This window comes from Gracilinanus agilis, chromosome 3 (genome assembly GCF_016433145.1).
Source record: "Gracilinanus agilis isolate LMUSP501 chromosome 3, AgileGrace, whole genome shotgun sequence".
NCBI classification, from domain to species: Eukaryota; Metazoa; Chordata; class Mammalia; order Didelphimorphia; family Didelphidae; genus Gracilinanus; species Gracilinanus agilis.
Window position 1 is genome coordinate 124,114,700 of NC_058132.1, and position 19,325 is coordinate 124,134,024.

At 36.8% G+C, this 19,325-nt stretch overlaps 1 protein-coding gene across 1 annotated transcript in view; it reads left to right on the forward strand.

The window, feature by feature from the left end:
• Positions 1-19,325, forward strand: part of LOC123238839 (phosphatidylinositol 3,4,5-trisphosphate 3-phosphatase TPTE2-like) — a 90,954-nt gene that overhangs the window by 31,424 nt on the left and 40,205 nt on the right. The window contains exons 6-7 of the mRNA XM_044666065.1: positions 1,384-1,545; positions 2,109-2,228. Coding sequence (XP_044522000.1) covers positions 1,384-1,545; positions 2,109-2,228 — 282 coding nt within the window. The remainder of the gene's footprint in view (positions 1-1,383; positions 1,546-2,108; positions 2,229-19,325) is intronic.

Sequence of the window (19,325 nt, forward strand, 5' to 3'; positions counted from 1 at the left end):
AGGAAGGAAGGAAGGAAGGAAGGAAGGAAGGAAGGAAGGAAGGAAGGAAGGAAGGAAGGAAGGAAGGAAGGAAGGAAGGAAGAGAAAAAAGAAAAAAACTATTAGGGAAATCAAAGAAACAGGAGAGTGTGGTGTCACAGAAGACAAAGGAAGAGAAAGTATCATGGAGCAGGTAATGATAAAGAGTGTTAGATGGTGCAAGGAGGTCAAGGATTGAAAAAAGGTCATTAGATTTAGTCAATAAGAGGCCACTGGTGATCATTAAGATATCAGTATCAGTAGAAGACAGTCTGGTATGGTACAAACAGTACTAAATTTGGAGTCAAAAGGCACCTGGGTTCAAATATTGTCTCCTTTACTAGTTGGGTGATTCTGGCCATGCTAGTTAACTCCTCTGAGCCTGTGAAATATAGGTAATGCTATCATTCATGCTTTCTTGACAGGTTTATAGCACTAGAGTTAGAAGGGACATCTATGGCCAATCCCCTCATGTTACAAATGAGGAAACTAAAGCCCAGGGAAGTGAGGTGATTTGTCTAAGACCACACAGGTAGTAAATGTAAGAAGCAAGATATGAGATAATTTATGCATAAGATTTGTTTTGCAAACCTTAAACTCTTATATACATATTACTTACTCTAATATAAAATTCTACAGATAGAAGCCACATTGCAAGTACTGAGGAGTGTGTATGTGGCAAAGAAGTAGAGACACCTAGTAAAGATTATTCATCAAAAATTGTTAATGTTAATAAAAATAATAATAATAATTATTATTATTATTCCTATAGGAGAATAGCCTTGATTACCTTAGCAAAGAAGGAGCAAAAGCCATATCCTGAAGGTGTGTAGGAGGAAGAGTTGGGAATGAGAGCATGAAGAGATAAATTTGGAACAAGTACTATAGGGAATGTGATAGGGAAGTCAATAACTGATATAGAAAAGGGTTGCCTAGCATTCTTGAGTACATAGTTGAGGCTATGTAGCGTGTAGTTAATACAGTGTGTGTGAGAATTTTCATGGAAGACCTAGGCTTGTAAAAAGCCAGAGGAAGAAGAAAATTCATCTGCCAAACTAATAAGAATGTCTACAATCACTAAAATTGAATTTTAAAAATATCTATTTCCTCCATTAATATCCCAGCTACCTTCACTCTCCCACCCCCATATACATACCTCTCCCCACTTTTCAGGTAGAAAAGGATAGAAGTTGTGGGATTTTGTTTTAGTTTTTTTTTTTTTCCTGAATGAATTTCATCTTGATTGATGAGGATGCAATATACTATTTTCTTGGCTTAAAAATATAAATTAGTAGCAGGCTCAAAGTCAAATATGAAGTGGGGGACTCACTTTTCCTTTCTTATATATTTTTTTCATTTTTATAGGATATTTAGCATTTTCTTGCTCCTCCTTCATGTCACACTGTTGACTGTAGCTTTAATTAATACTCCTACGGGTTCGAGGCTTCCTTTCCACTTTCGTGCACTATTTTTAGCCTTTGGTGTCTTCTTCCTTCTTGATGTAATAATTCAAGCCTTTGTAGAAGGGTAAGTTGTATTTTTAAAAAATATATTAATCTGTTCTGTGTTGAAATGGCAAGTGTTACTTAATGCTAAATTAGCCCTCACTAATTATATTCAGTTTGGCAGCTCTTATTTTAATTAGCATTTTTGTGAAGAAGAATGTGAAAATCTAGGATTAAAAATTAACTTTTCAAACAGTATTGTTTTTCATCTTACTCTTTCAAATGTCATCATATTATTTCTTTTTCTTTCTTTCTTTTCTTTTTTTTAAATAACCCTTACCTTCATCTCAGAATCAATACTCAGTATTGGATCCAAGGCAAAAGAGTGGTAAGGACTAGGCAATGGGAGTTAAGTGACTTGCCCAGGGTGACACAGCTAGGAAGCATCTGAGGCCAGATTTTAACCTAGAATTCCCATCTCTAGGCCTGATTCTCAATCCACTGTGCTATCTAGCTGCCCTCCATCATATTTCTTACTACAGACTAATTACTTGGGATTAGAGATAACAGTAAAAAGGATTGGGGCTTTAAAAAATCTTATGTCTCTTTTGGGAGGTAAATTTCATGGTTTCTCTTTCATTGCAGATTGAAATCTTATTTTTCTTCAATAATCAATGTAGTAGATCTTATTGGCATTCTGTTAGTCCTGACATTGGATATTCTTTATATTAATATTTATGTTGAAGGAGTTCCCCACGTTCCCAGGTAAGAAGTATATGATTAATATCTCTTGAAATATGTGCTTTTCTGTCTTTTTTTATAGTTTTCTCACTAAATATCACTATTATCATTGTTACCAGTTGTTACCATATATGTTGCTTGAAAGAATTCTATTTAAATTTTTGTTTAATTTAAATTTTTAAATGACTACTATTACTACTAGATAGCTAGCTAACATATGGGGCTTTAGGTTTGCAAAATGCTGTATAAATATTATCTCATGAGCCCAAAATTTTGATCAGTACTTTTTGAATAAAATAAGACAGTGATGGGCAAACTTTTTAAAGAGGGGACCAAAGGAAAGGAAATGCTCATCTGTCAGTCTATTTCTAAGGCAACTCTTTTGAAGTTTCATTATATTGTATCCTACTCATTGTATTAATCAGATTAGGAATAACATCAGGGCCAAATAGAACATTTCAGGGGGCTGCATCTGGCCCACAGGCCATAGTTTGCCCATCACTGAACTAAGAGATCCAAGGAAGAGTCAGAATTCTCTGGCTCTTCTATAAACATTTGAACATGTTAATTAGTAGTTAGCAAGTATCAGTCATATAAGGCAGTAATAAATTTAACTTTTGAGATAGCAAGGGAATTTCTACTGTCACTCTCATCTGAGATGAGATCCACAAGGCAAGAGGAAAGAGTCTGCTGGATTATAATCAATCAGTCAATAAACATTAATAGGTAGCTACTTTTTGCCTGGCATTGTGCTAAGTGCTGATATGTGGGATAAAAATGACCACCCACACCAAATTAAAATTTTAAACCTGGAGTCAGAAAGTAAGAATAGAAGAGCTATAAGTTTATTCTTTTTTTAATGAGAAATAGAAGATGCCCTAGTGGGCAAATACAGACATCATATAATTTCCTAAAATGAGACTTCCCCCCTCCTGCCTCTGTACAAATTGTCTTATCTGGGGCCAGAACTTACAATCTAGGCATGAAATCTACCCCAATCAGAAAATAGCAAGATACATGAGCTCATCACTTTGGAAGGGTTGAGTGTCACCCTAAATTTTCAAGGGTAAGAAGTGATAAGGAGGCCTCTCACTCCTCCTGTGGGATTTAAATTAATGTCCAATACACCAAGTATTATATTTTATAAAGTTTGTTAATAATCATTTGAAGTAAAGGAATAAAAAGGTAATTATCTAACAAAATATAAGGCTACCTGAGTAGATTCTTCTCACCACCTCCACCAAATGGTATCATAAGAAGAGAGAGCAAGAGGTGGGGCTCCGCCAAATTTATATCCTCCCTATGTCAGCATGTAATGTGAGAAGGAACATGGGATACTGGGAATTGGAGTTCTAGGGTACAGAAATTAATTACACAATCCCCCTGTCAATACCATGGGAAATGAGTATGTAGAAATCTCCCAGATTTGCATTCCTAGTTTCCCCATGGAATCAGTACACATAACCAACTTATATCTCTAAAGATATATAATTAGAGGTACATACAATATTGTACTTTCTAAGGGGAAATTACAATTTGAGGATAAGAGGGAAATGAAAAAGAAAGAGAACAAAACCAATGATTGCTAGGCACATTGACAAAAAGCCAATGAGAGGGCAGTCCCCTTTGGCATAAGAGTGTACATTCAAAATAAATGTGTTTGACCCCACACAGTTCAATTTCACTACATCCCAAAGTTCATTCAGGATCATTTGGTGCAATGTAAGGTTTCTGAAGGTATCTCCATGGCACCCTTTCCAAACAGTTCACTTTCTGGGTTCAGGGAGGTAGCAAATTTCTTATTCTAAAATTACTCTTGAACAAGAAACATTTTTATAAAACTAGAATTTTATGACAATTATACAATCCCACTTGAGGAGGGTGTTGGGAAATACACAGATAACACTGAGTTATGAGGTATGTGAATCAATTGTAAAAAGGAAGTCAAAAACATAAAGAAAACCAAATAGAAAAAAAGAAAAAAATCAAAATTAAATAGTATATAAAAATTTGGAATAAGCAAGAATAAGCCCATAACAGGTCCTATAATCAGGGCCTAATAAAGTGATTTAGGTCCCACATGCCTGTAGGACCACTGTAGCAATACGCACTTACCCAATCAGTAGCCAAGACTACAGAAAATTGCCATATTTATAAGAGACAGAAAAAAAGGACTAGAGTTTAGCAGCAAATGGGAAATATCATTCCCTGGTCTGATTTTATCTTAGCTCTCATGGATAGAGAAACCAACCAAATTGAGGTACTTTGAGTCTGGCATGGGGAAATCCTGCATCCCACTTTGTCAAACAGTTGCTTCCTTGAACCCTAAAACAAGTCCTCTGTTTTGGTGCATATTCTCATCAATCCCATTGGGATTGGTTGTACTTCTTGGCACTGTATAATGGCTCTTTTGTGATTCCTTCTCCTGGAATCAGACACAATCATTAATCAAGGCCCCATAATATTTAACAATCAATGGCGGGCTTCTATAGTCTAAAGCTTTTGGATATGCATTAATATTAGGGCTAATGGACATTGTAAGCTTAGTGCAAAATCAAAAAACCATTAATACTGGTAACATGTGCTTCAAGTGCACATACAAGGGAAAACAATAATAAAATTTTTTTTAAAAATTAAAAGTATGTAGTTCACAACCAGTGACACACTGTGTTTGCCAAGGAGAGGTCTAATACAAAGGTTTCTCACCCAAAAATATGATCCTTTTTAACTTGGCCATGATCTACAATATGAATGTAAATGATTTTCACTAAGTAACAGCTTTATAAAACAGTAGTATAACAGTTAATGAACATTGAAAGAAGTACCAAAATCCCTCAAATCACAAGAGCCCATTTAATGACAATATCAAACAAGCCCACTATCATATAGGATTCACATGAGTTGCTGTGTGACTTTAAAAAAAAAAAAAGAAAGAAAACCTTTGAAGCTCATGGATACTTGTCATAAGTTCTCCAGATCTAACCAATCTTTCAACCTTGGCTGAGATATTTTTAAGAAAGTCTATTACTGCCATCATTCCAAATTTGGCAGGAGAGAAAAACACAAACCTCTGTACTGCTGAAGAAAACCTTTTGGGTCTAAAATGTCACCAAGAATCTAGACCATTCTGGCAGAAAGATAGAGTGAGTTGAAGAGTTACAAATATAAAAAAACGCAGCCCTCCGGGAAAACCTTCCCACCTCCCAGATGAGATTATAACCCATCACAAGGTAACCATGCTCCTTGGGAAACCTTCCCTCCTTTGATAGTAACAGCTATAAAAGGCATGTCTTTATATGTCCCATCCATTGCAATGTGGAGGCAAGGACCACAATAGTGAAAATCACTTTTGATGTCTCATCCATTACATTTTTTTAAATGCAGAGGTACAGAATACAATAGTGCCATTGAACTTCATATCAACTACTAAATGGACCCTTTTGTTACAAACAAAGTTAGGCAAATGATCAGTTAGAGGTAGTGGTCCTCCTAGATATCCTGAAAAATCACTTATGAAGACTCCTTAAAATCAATTTAAATTTTTAGGTCATTAAATTCTCCAAAAGTTGTATATAGGCTATAACCAGTTTGATGGATTCCATCCATCATCATCTATGTGACAATTAACAAAGCAAAAAGGAACAAAGGGCTGTTTAGTCAACACATAACCTCGATGGATCTGGTGACAAACCCGGCATCCATAAGGACCTATGGTTTTGCCACAGAAAAGGGCTTGTACACGTCGTTTATGAACCTTTACAATGGTATTTTTCCCAGGCCAGTCCAGTCATAGGGGGAGATACAAATAAAGACAATATAACACATATAGCTAATGGCCAAAATACAGTAATAGAAAGTGACATAGTGTAATAGAATATATTAGATTAGCTCAATATGTGAACTTCACAAAAAAAATTAAATCTTAAAACAATTGGCAAATACAATATATGTGACAAGATACAGGCACTGAATTCAAGAGTCCTTTTGTCCAATTCCAGTAGCCACATTACAGAGACTTCTTCATTATTTGGAAGGGAATAAACTGAAACAGTTAATTATGGAGTCTGAAAAGCTAAAAATTCACCTCCAGCCTCTTTAAGGTTTCTTTCCCTCCCTAGTATCATCATCCAACTAGATTCCTTTGGTCACACTTCTGGGGTTCCCCATACATAGTGGGCTTAGTGTGGATGAACCCCATATTGGTTGTGTTGCAGACTGGGCAGGCTAAAATGGCAAGGGGGTATAGGGAGATGAATCTCCCCCCTGAATCTCAGGATTACTTAAGCTAATTTCAAGGAAAAGTGTACCCAATAATGGTAGTAAGAAAAGACACCCCAAAACTTTGAGCTGTACAAGCTTTGTAATGCTCTCCCAGAATGGGAGCTGTTTGAGATAGGCAGGAAATTGGGCCAAGATTGTAATTCTACTTATTAAATTGGTTGCAAATCTACTTCTTGTCTGTAGGTAGTGCTAGCCTAGTTATATACTGGCTAGGACTAAAGACCTCAAAAGGCTAGTAGATGAAAACACACCCCAATCAGCCTTTGAAAGGAGGGCTGCCAAAAGGCTTTAGCCGGAGGCTAAGTTAGTGAGGGAAAATAAAAGCTTTCTATTTTAGGCACAATGCAGGTAAAAACTCCACAGAACTGCTTAGCTGAGCTGGTCTGGGAAATCAAAAAGGATTTAAGCAGCTCCCACACTTGAGACCCACATAGGGGTTTAGGAAAGGCCTTAAAGAGAAAGCAAACTTCTAGGAGTAAGATAAGTCTAAACTTTTTCAATTTAGCCCAATAATTAATACCTTCTAATAACAACAACAACAACAAAAACTGAGCTGAAATTATTTACTTCCTCCAACACTCTGGGATTCTGGCTTGTGAGATGGTAGCTTCCCCCAGGTGAAAGGAGTAAGGAGGTTTAGAGGCTAATTGTTGCTAAAAAAAAAAAAAAAAGGAGGCAGGAGTGGTGGCAGCAGCAGCTAGAGTTCCTGGGATAGAAGGCTGTGTCAAGAGAAAAATGCAGTTTTTTTCAAACTAATCTACTCAGTAAGAGTCCTAAAATCCCTTTGTGGTTGCCAAAAATGTAGAATTTAAATTAATGTTCAATATTCCAAGTATTATATTTTATAAAGCTTATTAATAATCACTTGAAGAAAAGGAATTAAAAAGTAATTACCTAACAAAATATAAGGCCACATGAGTAGATTCTCCTGCCATTCACCTCACACCACCTCCCCCAGTATTTCAGTATTGTGACAAGTAATGGGTAGAGGAAAATATGGCTCAGAAGATTAAATAGTTTATAGATAATACATAAGGTGGGTTGCTTTGGGGGCTTTCTTCTGTTTGCAGAGTGTCTGATTCAGCTTGGCATCCTAAGTGTCTGACCCCAAATAAGGTCAAAATGGACCAGAATGACTATGGCAATTCTAGAATCAGTGAAAGGAGATATTTTTGTAGATACTTTTCTCTCTTCTGAGTATTCCTGATTCTACTTTTTATTTGTTCTTTTCTTCTACTTTTCTTGCTACTCCTCAGTCTCCTTTGTTAGGTCATTATCCATAACATATGCCCTAAATGGATTAATCCATAGTTATTGTTTTAGCCTCTCTTCTCTTTATTCTTTCTTTTGGTGAGTTCATCAGCTCCCATGAGTTTAAATATTACCACAATCTCTCTATTGGTGATACTCAGATCTATGTATCCAGCCCTAGTTTCTCTCCTGAGCACCAGTCCCAAATCATCAACTACCATTTGATAATTTTGAATTGGATGTCCTGTAGTCATCTTATTCAATATCCAGAACAGAAATTATTATTTCTCCCCCATTTTCCCCTCTTTTTTCCCACACTTACCATATTCTTCAAAATTCTCAGGTTCATAGTCTTAGTGTTATCCCTAACTCCTCACCCTCCTTCATCTCATATATTAGTAGTCAAATTTCTTATTTCTGCTTCCACAATCTCTCACAAATGATTCTTTCTTTACACATCACTTCTTACCTAGATTTCCAAATAGTCTTCCTGACTCAAATCTCTCCTCTTTTAAAAATAGGTTTGTATGGAGTGAAAACTAATATATTGTTCTCAGAATATTTTAAGATCAATATCCCTGTAGAGGGTAAATTTGATTGGCTTAATTAGATACAGCTTTGCTCTCCTTTTACCCCTTCCCTTCGCAGTCTTTTATATAGGCCTCTTTTGGTACTTTTCTGCACAGATGGAAGGCATTGGGTTGGTTTCTTATAAGTTGGGGAGTTCATTTGTGTCTTTGGGTCTCTGATTTGAGAGCAATGTCCCTGTCTATTACATGAAAACAGTAAAGCCACTGTCTATCTTCATCTTATATTGTCTTCTCTGACTGCTATATCAAGATTCCCTCCCAAATTCCCACTCCAAACAGATTGGGGCACATCCAAGATTCTAGAACAATAGAGAGTGTCTCAGGCAAGATACAGGCTGCCTGAATCTGGACTGGTGAGTCTGAAAGTGAATGAATCGGGGAAAATTAATTTGTAAAACATCTGGGGCTGGAAAGTCTCTGGATTGAGCTGCTAATACCTGCTTGGTAAGGATTTAGCAGGGTACTATACATCTTTATTTCTAGCCAGATTGCTGTGGCTTGAAGCAGTTTGAATTGTTGGTGAAAAGGGAGTGGCAAGGTTTCCCCCCAAATGATAGACTTTACTTTCTAATTAAGAGAGCAGCAAGGCAGGGGTTAAGCTGCCAAATTGAAGTTGTTGCTAGAAGCTAAGGATCAACATCTTAGAAAAAGAAGATGGGACAAAAACAATCTACAACAGAGTTGAAAGCAGAGTAGGAAGGAATGGGCCATTATACCTCAGAACAGCCCCTTGGGACTAAAACTGCAATCTTGGGGAAAATCACCAAATTTTGATCTGAAACTTCTTATTTAATATTGTTGTTTACATTGGTCAGGAATGAAAATTGACAGAGAGAACAATAACTTATGGTTATTTTTTGAATCTTCTGACAGTTCAGACTATGAAAAATTATATTTAACTGTCAGTAGGAGACAGATTAGGAATGATGAGGAACAAACTTATTCAGTGCTTTGGGCTCCCTGAGACAGAGACTTTTGATTTAAAAAAATATACCAGCAGTAGTGGCAAAAGTGGAGAAGGAAAGGGTGAGAGATTCAGAATTGGGATGAGAAGAAGAAAGAACCTGGGATCCACTTGAGGCCTTCCCCCCCCAACTCCCTTCCTCTTGTTCTCCTACTGCTTCTAGTAGTCTACCAGTACCACCTCCTGTAGCTCCACTACTTCCATCAGCTCCTCCATTACCTCAAGCTGAGGCAGCTGGTGCATTCCCAGACCCCTTTGGACCTTTAGGCCAGGATCTTAAGAAACTATTAGAGGATCAGAAGAACTTTTCTTTGAGAGGAGTAGCTAAGCAGTATCCACTCAGAAATGCCATTAGGGCGAGGGATTGGACAGGTCAGTGCCCTACCTTAGTGGCTCAGAAGTTGAAAAATTTTAAAAGGAACTAAAGAATTTATTGGAGGACCTTGTAGGAGTAGCAGAGCAAGTGAATCAGTTCCTAGGGCCAAGCCTGTACTCCTGGCCAGAGCTCATGGCTATTTTACAGCACTTGTTCACAGTTGAGGAGTGAGATCAGATAAGGGGGGCGGCTATGCAAGCCTGGGACACTGAACATCATGAACTAGAAAGGGTACCAATAGGTGAGGAAAAATACCCTCTTAGAAATCCAATCTGGAATAATAATAATCCTGCCCATTAAGAAAATATAAGGGACCTTAGGAGGATGATAATTCAGGGGATAAAAACAGCAGTACTCCAAAGTCAGAATTTAAACAAAGTATATGAGACAGAGCAGAAAAAGGAAGAGACTCTAGTTGAATTTATAAACAGATTAAGAAAAGCATTTAGCAAATATTCTGGATCTGAATAAACCTTATGGGCAGAACCTTCTAAAGACTTATTTTGTAGCAAATTCCTGGCCAGAAGTTTGTAAAAAGCTCCAGAAAATAGAGGATTAGACTCTCAAATCATTAGATAAACTGCTATTGCAAGCCCAGATTGTTTATGAAAGAAGAGAAGAAGAAGAAAAAGGGAAAGCTAGTCCTGATCTGAGTTATAAAGGAGATACAGGATGAACAAAAGAAGACAATGCAAAACAAGCACACCAAGCTGAGGCAGACTATAAGAGGGGAAGTAAATGAAACTTACTATGACTGCTACTGAGACCATTTCACAATCAAGTGGATTGTTTAATGTAAGACTTCTAGAAGTGAACTGACAACTTCCCCCCTCTCCTTCTTGAAGAGGCAAAAAGAATGTAGACTATACATATATATATATATATATATATATATGTATGTATGTATGTATGCCAGGGCAACAAAATTCTGTTAATTGTCTTGTTTGTAAGCCCATTTTCTACGTTGTGTGTGTGCACCAGGGAGGGTTTTAGGGAAGGAAATTTCTATGATTGATGTAACTTTAAGTGAGAAGGAATTTTGCCCTCTGCTCTTTCTAGAATACAGAGTCAGGAAAAAGATATATTTGACACTGCTCCCCCTTCTTCCTCTGGTGGCCAACAGAGAGAAGGTGGAAGAGAAGAACAGAGAGATGTTCTGCTCTCACAATTGGATTTTTACTTAGGGTTAATTTTAAGGTTGATAATAAGGTTGAAGATGGGAATCATTTTATTGTTTGAATGTAAACACATGTTTGGTGCAACCTGCCTGTACCATAGATTTTGTTTAATTCTAAATAGTTATTTCAGCGTACCAATTTGTACTATGGACTAAATTAATGTATGACATAAATTGGATAAAACAATGTGCTGTTAAAATGATGTAATCTTTAAGAAGAATAATCTGGATTCCTTTGGGCTTTTTTAATTAGCAAGAAAAATAATAGTATAGAATTTGTATTTACTGTATAGGAAAGTTAGAGAAGAAAACGTTTCATCTGTAAACAAGTAAGGCTATAAGAAATCTTTAGAATGAGCAAGTAATCAGTTCTGCAGAGCAAAAGACTAAGAGGTTTGTTTGGGTTGTGGAATTTTAGGATAATGGAATTGGACCACTGAGAAAGTAATTTTCTCTAAGCTGTAATGGGTAAGATTTGCCATTTAAGGTAAAAGACTTTGGGGGATCTCAATTGATATTATTGTAAGCTTGAAATCAAGTACCTGGTGATTGATCTATCACTAAAGAGAGAATGATGAGGTATTCAGAGGATAAGTGAAAGCCCTTAGAAGAAAATGTGAGAGGCAATCTCAGTCTGAACCCTGAGATAGGACCCTCCTGACTTGAGTAAGTCAAACTAAGATTTTCATGGTCCCTTAGTGAAACGATTATGGTATGAGCTTTGGCCTATGTGTGAAGTTAGACAATAATAAGCCACTCTGCATCCTTAAAAAGGAACCAGTGGGGGCAGCTGGGTAGCTCAGTAGATTGAGAGCCAGGCCTAGAGACAGGAGGTCCTAGGTTCAAATCCAGCCTCAGACACTTCCCAACTGTGTGACCCTGGGCCCCCATTGCCCACCCTTACCACTCTTCCACCTAGGAGCCAATACACAGAAGTCAAGGGTTTAAAAAAAAAGGAACCAGTAAGGACAGTTAAAGATCTTTTCCCTGCCTTTTCCTTTGTGACAAATTCCAATGGTCAACGCAAAAGAGCAAATTGTAGGATGGAAGTTCCGAGTTCCATTTCCCAAACAAAGTAAATTAGATTTAGGTTTGGAGACTTGGAATTTCTGTATTTCTCAGGTATTCATAAATGTTGTTAGAATTTTGCCTTGCAAAGGGTTTCTTTGGGTGACTGGAAGCAGAGGGAACAAGTCTGTCCCAGATGAAGAGGATCTCTGAAGATGAAGTGTGCCTAGTTATGTTTAAATGTTATTGTTGTTACATATAAGGGAAACTGAGACAAGTGAGAATAATACAACATTGTAATTAAAATGGGGGGGGGGTAAGGACTATATGGAGTGAAAATCAATGTATTATTCTCAATGTATTTTTTCCTCAGTATATTTTAAGATCAATAGCCCTATAGAGGGTAAGTTTGATTAGCTTAATTAGATACAGCTTTGCTCTCCTTTTACCCCTTCCCTTCCCAGTCTTTTATAAAGGCCTTTAATTGGTGCTTCTCTGCACAGGTGGAAGGCATTTCTTCTCTGAGAACTGTTATTATCAAATTATTTGTTTTCAAAGTATTAGGGAATGGCTTTTGGTCATATATATTTGTGTTATCTATATATAGCATGGATACCAAACCCTTATCAGAAATACTTGTTACAATATTTTTTCCTCCCTTATGTACAATTTCTCTTCTTATCCTTATAAAAGGGAAAAAGGAGTTTTTTGGTTTGATATTAATATTTAAAGGTGTGGTCGCCAAGAATTGAATAAAAACCAATTCTAAAATGATTCTAGTAATTTATTTATAAAATATAAGAGAGTAGAAGTAGAGAGATGAGAAGAGGGTAGAGTAAGAGATCTAGTTTAAAGAACTAGACTATGTACTTAATCCATGGCTTTACTCTGGCAAGGCTCCAGAGGTCCCAGCCAGAGAGCATAAAAGTCAATTAACAAGGGGTTTTTTGTTACAAGGGCTTCTCCCAATCAAGGGAGCTTCTGGGAAGCTAGTACTGCCAGGGAGGCTAAGGTAGTTAGTCTTCTTCACTTGCCATGTGTAGTTCTAAAGGAAAGATTTAAGAACAGTCTCGCCAAGTTCAAGTTCCTAGCCAGAGTTTCTCCAGGTCTAGTTCCAGGCCAAAGAGTGAGTCCAAGGTCCCAGTATATTTTAATAAAAATTCAAGATTTAAAATTTTGTTGGAGAAAATTTTTCAGAAAAAAAAGCCTGCTAACTCCTTGAATCTAGAAAAAGAACTATTTAGAGAAAGATGCCTACAGAAACCTACACTGAATCAAGACAATCCAGAATGAACTTTGGGGTGCAATTGATTGAACACAAGGGGATTGAACAATTATTTTGAATGTAAACTTTTATGCCAAAGGGCCTGCCCCTAATTAGCTTTTTGTCAATGCATCTAGCAAAACCTCTCTCTCTTCTACTTACCCCTTTTCTCTATCTATTATACTTAGAAGATTTTTAGGGGTACAAGATGATTATGTTATGATCAGTTGGGGAGATGAGTCTCCCAAATGATCAGGGGGGGGATTGTGATGATGAAATTAAATCTTCCCTGCCCATCCTTAATCTAATCACCAAAGGTGAGAACATCCCCACTTAATTCACAGGTTGGGAGGTCTGTGATCCACATATGCTGGAGTGAATAATGAATTAAAATTTACTAACTGCTTCCTGGGCAGGCCTAAGCAAAGTGTCTGTTGTGACTGGACACAAACTAAGAGGAAGGCACAGGAAGTGATGCAAAAGAAGCCCCTTTAAAAGAGAGTGAAAACTTCCTGGAAGTCAGTTGGATTTCAGTGAGTTCAGCCTTCTTTGGCCTGGGACTGGACCTGAAGAAGGTCTGGCTAGGACCTCGAACTTGGTGAGACTGTTCTTAAATCTTTCCCTTAGAACAGTGGTTCCCAAACTTTTTTGGCCTACCACCCCCTTTCCAGAAAAAATATTACTTAGCGCCTCCTGTTACATACTATCACTGCCCCCTTACAGTTATTCACCTCCCCCAAATGTACCTGTCGCCATCACCGTCCTCCCTGGATGGCTGCAGCACCCACCAGGGGACGGTGGCACCCACTTTGGAAATCACTGCCTTAGAACTACATGTGGTGAGTGAAGAAGGCTGACTACTTCAGCCTCCCTGAAGGTACTAGCTTCCCAGAGGCTCCCTTGATTGGGAGAAGCCCTTGTAACAAAAAACCCTTGTTAATTGACTTTTATGCTCTCTGGCTGGGACCTCTGGAGCCTTGCCAGAGTAAAGCCAGGGATTGAGTACATAGTCTAGTTCTTTAAACTAGATCTCTTATTCTACCCTCTTCGCATCTCTCTACTTCCACTCTCTCTTATATTTTGTAAACAAATTACTAAAATCATTTTAGAATTGATATTTATTCAATTCTTGGCAACCACACCATTAAATATTAATATATCCAATCCAAAACCCTTTTTTCTCTTATACACCAGTCAGCACTCCTTTAGGTCCAGTCTCAGGCCGAAGAGAGCTGAACTCAACTGAACTCCAACTAACTGGAAATTGTCATTCTTTTTTAAAGGGGCTTCTTTTGCATCACGTCCTGTGCCTTCCTCTTAGTTTACTTGTCCAATCACTGACTTCTCTTCTGGGATTTTTTGTGTGTGTGTGTGTGTTTATGTGTGTGTGATCTTTTATAGTTAGGTTCCATATCTATTTTTAATTTATTATAGAATATGGTATTAAGAGGATAATTTAAACCTAATTTCCGTTAGTTTAGAAAGAGGGGGGAGATAGAAAGCAAACTATCTTGAATGTTGCTTTATTACTGGTATTAAGAGGATAATTTAAATCTAATTTCCATTAGTTTAGAAAGAGGGAAGATAGAAAGCAAACTATCTTGAATGTTGCTTTATTACCTATAGGATCAGATACAAATTCTGTTTGAAATTTAAGTTTTTCTGATCAAGTAAGATTGCCTTACTTTGCCCAAGTAATCTTATAGAAAAAGCAACATTAAAAATAGACACACTGGGCAAGTCACTTGACCCCCATTGCCTACCCTTACCAATCTTCCACCTATAAGTCAACACACAGAAGTTAAGGGTTTAAAATTAAAAAAAAAAAAGATACAAACTAAACTATAGAAATACAAAAGCAAAAATTAAATCCACATCAAAGGTTTATCAGGCCTTGCAAATCTGAAAATGGCTCTCTTTACTTTTTGTGGAAAAAAATAAAAATATCAGCTAATGCTAAGTAAAATTCTAATTAAATATCCTATTACAAAACCCCAAAACAATATTAAGAATGCTTGCATGACAATTTCAGTTTCAAAACAATTTTAGAAGTCAAATTCAAAAAAAAATTGAAAATTAAATTAAAAAATTCTCAAAATTGAAATACTTCTAACTTCCCATAATTTCAACATTTTCATATCACCCCCTTATGGAGGTTGAGATGTTGGAGATGTAAAAACCTGCTTTCTTTCACTTTTAACTACCCACTTAACTATAATTGTGCTCAGATGGCTTAGAAGTTTTACTCCTATTAACTATTATTTTAATTTCTTTAACTCTTCTCTACTTCCATGAAATATTAGGAATAAAATACCATGAAAGAATGTTGCAGCCGAATCACAGCCAAACCAAAAAGCCAGTAGATAAAAATATTTGTGGATGTAATTCTCTTTTTGTGGCAATAATGTGAGATCTCCTAAGTTAACCAAATCCTCACCTTACTAAATTAATTTTGGCCACAATTTTCAATTTCCTGAGTATTCATTTGCAATAAGGGCTACATTTACCACTGAACTTAGACCTAGTCTATAGTTGATTTCATACAATCCCTAGGCACAATTCCTACCTTAAAGCCCCAAAATGTATAAACTTAACTGGTACTGAGAATCAATTTGGTGTTTTATCTGAACCCCATTTATCAAAAAAGTTGCTAACTATTTGCATGTATTATTCCCCCTTTTTTGACACTGATATCTGCTAGGCTTTTCTTATGACCTGAATTTTTCCTAATAATACCTCCATTTGAAATGGCTAAAAATTCTACCTATCTGCCTCTTTAATTCTTATATTTCAGTATTTGCCTGTCTAAGGCTTCCTACATTATATGACTACAGAAACCTTGCCATAACAGGAAAAAAGAGGGAAGAACTAAAACAAGGGAGAAATGCTCCCCTAATTTGGAATATTAATGCTATGTATAAGTTGGTAATGATGCATAGCCACGTGTAGAACTTGCCAGGTATAACATAGAAATTTTCTTCCTAGGGAATCCAGATGAGCGTCCTCTCAGCCCTCCCATGATCTGAAACCATACCTGCAGTTACCCACAATTGCACTCATAGAACTGTTTGTACCTCTAGCCAGTTTTTTCCATAGCATTCTTTCCAATAACCTTCCCATACCATTCAACCTTAAATGCTATCTCCTGTTCATAATCATTTCCATAAAATTATCAAGCTTCATTCCTCTTTCCTAAATTCTTCTGCTATCACCTTGGGACAATTACATTCTACAATTCTATATATATATANGCCATAACAGGAAAAAAGAGGGAAGAACTAAAACAAGGGAGAAATGCTCCCCTAATTTGGAATATTAATGCTATGTATAAGTTGGTAATGATGCATAGCCACGTGTAGAACTTGCCAGGTATAACATAGAAATTTTCTTCCTAGGGAATCCAGATGAGCGTCCTCTCAGCCCTCCCATGATCTGAAACCATACCTGCAGTTACCCACAATTGCACTCATAGAACTGTTTGTACCTCTAGCCAGTTTTTTCCATAGCATTCTTTCCAATAACCTTCCCATACCATTCAACCTTAAATGCTATCTCCTGTTCATAATCATTTCCATAAAATTATCAAGCTTCATTCCTCTTTCCTAAATTCTTCTGCTATCACCTTGGGACAATTACATTCTACATATATATATATATATACTGAACATATATGTTACATTAACTTAGGAAAGCACTCTTTTCTTGCTGCAAATTTTCAAATAGGTGTTACATTAAACCTCACAACAACAGAGTAAAATGCTACTAGTTGAAATTTTTACCTCGTTACCTAAAAATGGGAACTAGCTCTTTTCTTTCTGGTTCTGTACTTAAAAGGGACCTTGCTCAGAATTCCCAGGGGAGGGGGCAGCTGGGAAGCTCAGTGGATTGAGAGTCAGGCCTAGAGACAGGAGGTCCTAGGTTCAAACCCGGCCTCAGCCACTTCCCAGCTGTGTGACCCTGGGCAAGTCACTTGACCCCCATTGCCTACCCTTGCCACTCTTCCACCTAGGAGCCAATACACAGAAATTAAGGGCTAAAAAAAAAAAAGAATTCCCAGGGGAAATAAAATGGCAAATTATATACCTGCTTCAGAAAAACTGAAGGGCAATGAAAACAATAAGAAATGGAATACTTATCCATTTCAGTAGTCCTTGAAGGCTTGAAGTAGAGGTGATTTCTATAATGTCTTCTTTGAAATCCTTCAGATTCCAGGCTGCAAGAAAAATCTTGTCTAGGTTTTGGCTCCCTAAGAAGTGTCTTGAACAATAGTTAGGACTCCAGGGGTTCTAAATGAATTCTCCTTCAATTAGAAATCTAGCAAAATTAACATTTACCTATTTTGATAACCTCACTCATACTCTAGGAGTGGAATGATAAATGCAAGGTGTCATTTGACTTCCTTGGTGGGAAAATCCTTTCCTGATAGCAATCTGTGCCATCAGTTATCTATCAGAGAAAAATAATGCTCAAGGGTAAATGCTAAATTGGGTCAGTTATTCAGACTTAAAAAGGAAAAAATAAAGGTAAATCACTATGGAAAAAATAGTCATCAGGACTTATTAGTCTTTAAAAAACCAAAAACTTAACTATGTAATGGCTGCACTCTGGAAATTTACCTAAAAAAATAAAAAAACAAAAAAACTCCAAAAATTAGTCATGTAGTGCATGGCTTTTATTCCTCAAAAAATAGAATCCATAAGAACCTCTCGCCATACAAAATTTAGGATTATTAAGGAAGAATTTAAAATTACCTTTAAATCAGAATAGAGTACTTAAATTACAATAGCTATCCATCCCCATTTCTTTACCTTTTTACTCTAACTTCACCTGTGGCTCCAAAAATTGCATTTCTCTCAGCTGTGCCCTAAATCTCTCTTTTGGTCTGAGGCAGAAGCCACTTCCAAGAGGAATTTGGTTGGTCCATTTAAAATGCTCAGGATAGGGGCAGCTGGGTAGTTCAGTGGATTGAGAGCCAGGCCTAGAGACGGAGGTCCTAGGTTCAAATCTGGCCTCAGACACTTCCCAGCTGTGTGACCCTGGGCAAGTCACTTGACCCCCATTGCCTACCCTTACCACTCTTCTACCAAGGAACTAATATACAGAAGTTAAGGGTTTAAAAATATATATAAAAAAAAAATAAAATAAAATGCTCAGGGTTTCCTTACCATTGAACACAAAGCCTTTTCCCAATTATTTCTTGTCCATTTACAACACAATAACTAGTCAGGTCTGTAGTTAACCAAACTGAAATCAACTTTCTTATACTCCAGAACACATACACGCTAATTAAAAAAAAAATAATCCTTATTCTCTAGACATAACAATAATTTAACCAAAATGTGAAATTATAGCACTCAAATCAAGAGTTAATATACCTAGAATAAATGCATCTCATTTACTAACATTATTAAAAATTGGATGCTGTTGATATGCAATATTTTTCATGTTAACCATGCCAGAAGAAAGAAAAGATTAGAATTTAAAGTTATGAATCCTGGACCTTCTTTGTCTCCTGCTGGATATTCCCATATCCAGATCTCCAGTTCCTGTATTTTCAGCTTTGGGGAGGAATCAACTGTTAATAAAACTTTAGACATTATTGGCTAACATTAAAATTGCAAGCTTTTAAGGTTTTTATTAGAGAAGCCTCCACCTAAGAAATACATTAGAGATACAATACAGACAAAATCCCTGAAGAAAATCCAAAAGAAATCCAGAACTCAACTTCTCAAGCTTCTTTAAGAAACTTTCTTCACACAAAAATTAACAGCCATTAAAACCTTAAGCTATGGCATCTCATGCTATGAAGAACTATTCTCTATTTTAATTTAAAGCAGTTACCCAGAACTTAAGATTAAGCCCTTGGGTTTAGTAACCTTGGCTCCAACACTCCAGCTCAGCTTCCCCTTCAAAGTTTTCAGATAACCATTCACACAGATACTTTCTTACTGCTATTTTATCTCTCATCTGAACTACACCATCCTCACTCTTGCTTCCAGTAAGGACACTGCTTTGCTCACATACACATACACAAACACACACATACCCAAAAGCAAAAAACATAGCTAAGCATGGAGAGTGCAGTCAAGTTGAAATGAACTCTATTTTGGAGAAAAAATGCTCAGGGTCTGAGGCAACTTTTGCCAACCATTAGCAAATTTATATTCCAAAAATCCCCCACATACCTTGACCATATTTTATGGACATAAC